The sequence below is a fragment of the Pinus tabuliformis genome, chromosome 9 (genome assembly GCF_031772625.1).
Source record: "Pinus tabuliformis cultivar Carrire ecotype Pingquan chromosome 9, CPIR1, whole genome shotgun sequence".
Taxonomy (NCBI): domain Eukaryota; kingdom Viridiplantae; phylum Streptophyta; class Pinopsida; order Pinales; family Pinaceae; genus Pinus; species Pinus tabuliformis.
Window position 1 is genome coordinate 1,675,593,740 of NC_142307.1, and position 6,919 is coordinate 1,675,600,658.

Consider the following 6,919-nt stretch of genomic DNA (forward strand, 5'->3'; position numbering starts at 1 on the left):
TAAAATCAAAAATATTTTTGAACATCTTATAAAACTCTGTGATAAATTTATTAAGTATGTTGTCATTGTCACGTTCATACTTATGGGTTTGGATTACATATATGTTTGGCATGTTTGATTGTAGTAAACATGTAGTCTATTAGATCAGTGAACAAGGAACTCACATGTTGACCAACAATCCATGATAGTTAGATAGCTATAACCATCCTCTTTTTTTCAAATAATTAGTTATAAATATATTTTATTTTATAAAATATTCTTACGCGTTTTTGAAAGTAAATTCTGACCAAACTATGATAGTTTTCTTAAGTAATCCACTATACATTCTTTGTACATATTTATTTATTGTATAATTTAGTCAATGTGCAGTAAAAGTGCTTCCTGGTGAAGTTAGATTTAATAATCTTTTAATCACCTTGCTGAGAAGAAGGGTTATGAATATCCACACATCAACCACCCAGAATAAGATTCCCTTAGTAGATATTATGTCCCAGGCTGACAACATAATAGGACAATTATTTTCTATTTATAAATGGCGTGAGGTATTTGATTAGCGATCACATTATTTTCTAATGCAACAGAAAATATCGAGCTGTCGCACTTCCATTCCCTGAAAGGCTCGAACAGATTTAGTGATAAAGTTGGATCTACGTGATATAGAAGAACCAGGGACATAAGCATTCAACCGAAAGTGGATTTATTTTCAGCTAAAACCTCTAAATTTAGATATACAAAATCTTTTCTTTTTTTTCAAATTTTGTAGAGAGACTGTGTTGTAATAGATTCCGGATCGATCCCATTCATATATGAATTGATTTGAAGATGGACTGTATTGCACAGTGACCTACAAGCCTGTTTTTGTAACATTTCCAAGAACGGTTGTATCTACGAAGATAAATTCAATATTATACATTCCTTATCGTTAAGTAACAGGAAATTTAGCATCTGAGAACGATAGCCCAGCCCATTTGAGTTTCTTAACTTAACATACATGGCAAACGCAACGTGGTTTCTAGAGATTTCAAGAAAAATGACCTGGTGGCCCATCGAAAAGTTTGCAGACCATTTGGTGTACAGCTTCTGAATTGATGGGCCATCTAAAAGTTTGTCAGGAAATTTAGTGTGCAGTCTTCTGAATCCAATCCAGAGCCAACCTACAAAGTGGATTTTGCAGAAGGTAGAACTGAGCTGCCATGTTCATATGAAGGGTTTAAGCCACTAAAGAATATAATATGCTATCATATTATTGTGGTTCCTTGGACCACCGATTGGATCTGCAGGCACATGCATTTCTGACTCATTGAAGTATACTTTTGAGTAAAAAATGCTCCTGGTGTTTGTCAGTTGTCCTCCACTGCCATGGGTTACTACTTACAACTAACTGCACCAATGAATGTTTATAGACCAATGAGTATATTGATACACACTTGGTGGAATTTTGACTCGAGAATATTTGCTCAAAAGCATGCCTCTCCTTCTCCTTTATATAGAAAATTCATTTCTAATACTGATGACAGAAAATCATAATACCTAGAATGATCCACTATTAGAATAAGAATGATTATTTATACCAGAATATGATCCACTATTAGAATAAGAATTATTATTTTTACCAGAATGTGATACGGATTGCCAATATTTTTCTCTGCAGCTTCAGTAGATTCAAAATCATGAAGATTTTTCAAGTATAATATACTTTAAAGGAATGTACAGATGGAAAAAACAATTGAAGACACAAAGTATCATTCCACAACTTCTGAGAAGGAGGATGGTAACAAATACCAACTTTATTTTTTCATGTTTTATTTTCAAAATATAAGTAGTACATACACTGTCACACAAAGGACATGTTACTCACACAATCTACTTTAAAACTTGTTACTTGCACACAATATTATATAGAGTTACTTAGGTTTTATTGCAGAAACCTTCATGTTTCTGCTCAGCACTCCACAGAAATGGAGCTTATTTATAGGACTATAATGCTCCTGCAGCCATTCACATAAGTATAAATCTCAAATCCAATCACATACGGCTGTGGAAGCTACTCTTCCATTCCCCTTCCCACCTCCCACCTAAAATAAAGAAACAAACAACGTGGGCCAACGTGTCAGCATCAACAGTGTATGCTGTATATTTACAGAACTGAAACTGCAGTGGTGAAAATGAAATCCCATGGATAAGATCAAAACCAAGGTAGGTCAAGTTTGCCTCAGCTCACAATCTCAATCACCACAGCTATACATAGTTTGCAGAAAACCGTCCTTCCAATAATAAGCTGTCAATGTCTATGTTCTGTACTGGTCCATGCAAAAATAATTGGCAAGGCAGCACAAGCTTTCCCTTTTGTGAACTTTTGAAGCCAAACAAAAAAGAAGCTTCAAAATATTCTTTATCCCTTCAAGCATTTAGCTGATTATAGTCAGATTGTCATGCACCGACTCTGAAACAACAAACTGCTGCTCCAGCAGCAGGTAATAGAGCAGGAATGGCACTGCACCGTCTCCAATAAACCGACAGAGGTGACATATGCTGCTCAACTCTGCTGCAAACAGCCATTCCGAAAACCCCATAAAAGAAGAAATACCTACAACTATCCTGAAATTATCGTCTACCTAAAACAATTATATATGTGTATACAGTAAAACTAAATAGAATACTCTACAGACTTGGAGGGGACTTGGAAGTGATCTCTTTTCTGTAAATTGATATCAAACAACACCTTTTCTTCTATATCAGTGGGCATACAGATAATCCATAACTTGTAATATCTGGCCATGATCCTCCATTCCAATAACTGTTTGAATCTCCAGCAAAAAGTGGCTCTGATGCAGGTACCTGCCAATCTGTTGTCAATGCATTTTGATCCTCCTCTACCTTTACTGATGAAGATGGTAACTTTGTGACCACTTCAGGCTTCTGATCATCCTTAGAGGAATCTTCATAAGTTAGAAAGTCATGTCCTTCACTTCCTGGACCATTCTCTATCTGTCCATCTCCAAAGGGAAAAGACAGCTTCTGCTGCTGTTGCTGCTGCTGCTGCAATTTCCACTGGAAGTCAGCTGGGTCATCCAGTCCAGGAGCCATTGGCATAGAAAAAAGGGCAGATGCCATTGCTCTTGACAGTTGTGGCTGGTTGGTCTCAAACAGTGAATTCTGGTCTGTGCTTAAGCTAGGAAAATCCAGACCAGGATTGTTAGACTTGAATGAATTAAATGTATTTAAAGCCGAAAGGTGTGGTTCCAGAGAGGCCGATTGGGTGCCACATGACATTCCTAGAAAGGAAGAAGAGTTGCAGTGGGCCAATGCAGCCCGGTCCTGCTGAATTCTGCTAAAGGGGAGACCGGTTAAGTTCATGTTTTCTCCCCCATAGTAAATGGATTTTGAAGATGGTGGCTCAAAGGGAGAACGGTCAGGTACTTCCATGCCTGGGGCTGCAGAGGTGGATGCTTCATTCTGAGCAGACACAGGATGGTCTACTGCTCGCTTGGCTCGTTTATTCTTTCTGCAACCCCCACCAACAGGAACGTTACGTAAGGCACCTCCTTTGGTCCAGTATCGCCTGCAGGTCTTGCAGAAATGGCGAGGTTGTGAAAGATTGTAGTTGTTATAGTAACAGAATTTTGTGTTTGTAGAATCACATCTGGGGCATTTCAAGGCCTGTTCAGTCTGTGGTTTGATTCTCCGTTCCATCATAGGTGGTGCCCTTGGGCATGGCATGAGGTCCTCTGGAAGCTTTAGTGCACTGTTTTGCAAGAAACTCTGCAAAAATTGGCCAGGACAAAGACTTGTATCAGATTAGATAATATATCAAAACCCAAGCACTAATTCATTTGAGCTGTAGACAAAACAAATCTGAAAGTATCAAACATCATAGATCCATCAGGATCTTCTAGGGCCCAAAAAAATAAATAATAACTAGGGACTCTATACCATCTAGCACCTCTCCAGTCATGAATATAGTTGAATATGTGTGGGAATAATATGTCTGTTTACTTGACTTTCCATTATTTAGGTGGTGTCATGTAATTATCTGAGTTGAATATTAAACCAATTTGTATTTAAATTCTTACCATTTTACAAAATCAGTTGCATCTCCAGAGTTTAAAACACCTTGTTCTCTCTACATAGGAGCATCTAAAAGGAATTCTGCAATCAAATTGTATACATCTAAATAGTGAGAGAATCTATCATAAACCACTAAAACAAGCTCACTTCTAAAAATAATCTAAGTTGAACATAAAGAAGGCCACAATCTCAGGAATCTGAAGGTTTGTGATATCTACTGTCACCCTGAGCTATAACGTTTAGTCTAGTAGTATATGTATAAACCCTGGTTTTAGTTATCCAATAATTACAATATTCTAATTAAATGATTAGGAATAGCTCCTACTTTTATAAAATCTTTTGTTTTCTTCTCTTTTACTAAATAAAATCTCTGGTTTCCTCTCTAAAAACTAGAAAAATTCAACCTGCTGTACTCACAAAATTTCAACACTAGCAGGCATGTCTTTTCTTGAGATCTTTTCCAGCATTTCAGTAAGAAATATACTGTTTAGAAGCAAAGTCCTCACCGATGAGAAACATATACTGGTTTAAGACTTCACAGATCAAACACGAGAATAATATAGCTGCAACTGTTCATATTATCTTGTATAAGATAGCTTCAAACACCAACCATCACAAGCCAAAAGTCCAGCTTAACACATAAATTGGGAATTTAATGCTTAAGAGAGGGAAGATGCTATGAAGCCTTTGCTCATAAACCCAGGCATGACACTTAAACTGGCAAGTTAACACCTGACTGAGTGAGGGAGGATGAGTGAAGGAGGATGCCAAGAAATCTTTGCTGACATGATAGGATTTGTTGCAGCTGAGTGAGGGAGGGTGCTATAAAACCTTAGGCCACATCAAAGAATCTGATGAGAATTGTTAACAGCTAGAAATGAGGGAAGATACTGTGAAATCAGAATCATTGGTTACATGAAATGATCTGTGGAAAATGGTGGCTGTATTCAGAATCTTTAGACCGTGAACATGAATCTTGTAGCTTCAACAACAGCTAAAGGAGAATTCAAGTGCAATCAGCTTAATCCAATCTTTAAAGAAAGACCTTACCTGGGTCCAGTCGGAGGGATCCATGCAAACTTCAACAGAACTGAGCACCATTTTGCTAGTGAAAAGACACCCTAAATAATTTCCAACCACTGATCTCTAGATCTGCCCCCAATTCTTCACAGGTCACGTTCTGGCGTTAATCAGCAGACACATGTATATCAATAAAAGATTGCCGTGTCTTCTTTTCTCAGAGTTGTAAGAATCTCTCATTTGAGGGTCACAGAGGTTGCTGTAAAACCGAAGCCGAAGGCAAAAAAATTGCAGGAGGAATGAATTAAAGCAAACTGGATATGCGAATCAGATCAGAAGAAGAAGAAGCAGCAGAGAAAACAGACAATGTCTCGTGCGATAAAGGCTTGAAGTATTTATAGCGGAAATAAGAGGTAGACCTCCACGGAACGGAGATACATGACAGACCCACAAGAATAATGTTGATGGCATTTGTTAATTCAAAACTATTGCGGCTCATATTCCCTTAACCGAATTACGTCGCCGGGAAACAAAACGGACCGTTAAAAATCTATCGGTCTCGACTGTGAGATGTCGTGTGGATTTTCAGAGAGAGAAAGTGCGCGCAGGCCGGTGTTGGCAGGGTCGGTGGAGGCCAGTGGGCTTCGCCGCCCCGGTGGGCCCTTCTTGTCATCATCAGATGCGAGCGGTCGGGATTCCTTCTTTCCTTTTTTATTAGCTCCGTGTCAGGCTTAGGACGGGCACGGAAGAGAATAACCACATTGGAGGGTTTCCTTTGATTGGATATATACACAATACAATACAATATAATATAATATATGTATATACTGATATATATTAATGGTGTGGAGAAATCTGAGGTATATATATTATATAGATATATACACTGTTTGAAAGCATGCTCAAAATATTTAGATTGAGCATCTTTGACACTATGACATTTGCCTAGCAGTGATTCATGACTTAGTCACCTTGCAACGTTTGCACTTGGTGTACAACTATGTTAACTGGTCCCAACTCAAAATGCCCCTTGAATATCATTAGAAGTTATACAACCAAGTCTAACCCATCATTTTCTCTTAAGCACTTTGAATAATATAATTATATTACTTGTTTTTTAAATTATATTATCTAATAATATTTTATCAAAATTAAAAGTTTAGTTTAATGGATTTTTTTATTTATTAAGAATTTAGCAAAATGAGTTTTAGTTATTTTTTTATTTAAATTGTATTTTTTTGGGTTTGGAGTATGTCCTAAAATTATTTTTGTTGTTTTTTTGGACTTAAGGAAATAGGTTAATAGCTTAAGATTTGGTGAAAGCCTATCCCTTTATGGATCACTAGTGAGTAATTCAAAATAGTGTTATGCTTGTCCCACCACTGTTTTGACAAATGAATTATAAAAAGTTTTTATACTGTTTAAAAAAACAGTTTTTAAATATATAAATAACTTCACCATCTTAGAAAATCAAAATGTATAATCAATAAAGTATGGTTAACACTGTAGATTTGATAATTCAAAAACATAATTTACCTAATTTTAACTACTTTTAAACCATAAAAAACCTAGAAGGAAAAAGTCAAAACATCACCTCATTAAATTGCTGCAAAATTAAATCACAACATAAAATAAATATAAGAAGTGCCTGAGCTAACTCAATTTTTTTTATTAGATAAATGTTACAAAATGAGTTTTACATTAGTGAATTTGCAAATCACCATTATACTATCACCATATTATTTATATTATTTAACTGGTTTATATCTTTTGGAATAGGACTACAAAATTTTAATTTAATTATTAATAATTATTAGGTAGATGATAGGAA

The 6,919-nt window shown here is 36.2% G+C and overlaps 1 protein-coding gene across 1 annotated transcript; it reads right to left on the minus strand.

Moving 5' to 3' along the window:
* Positions 1-1,769: 1,769 nt before the first annotated feature.
* Positions 1,770-5,506, minus strand: LOC149155323 (uncharacterized). Its single transcript, XM_089445326.1, has 2 exons — positions 5,119-5,506; positions 1,770-3,762 (listed from the first exon to the last, which is right to left on the minus strand). The coding sequence occupies exons 1-2, from the start codon at positions 5,167-5,169 to the stop codon at positions 2,731-2,733; spliced, it is 1,083 nt and encodes a 360-aa protein (XP_089301452.1). The 5' UTR covers positions 5,170-5,506; the 3' UTR covers positions 1,770-2,730.
* Between the last annotated feature and the right edge of the window lie 1,413 nt (positions 5,507-6,919).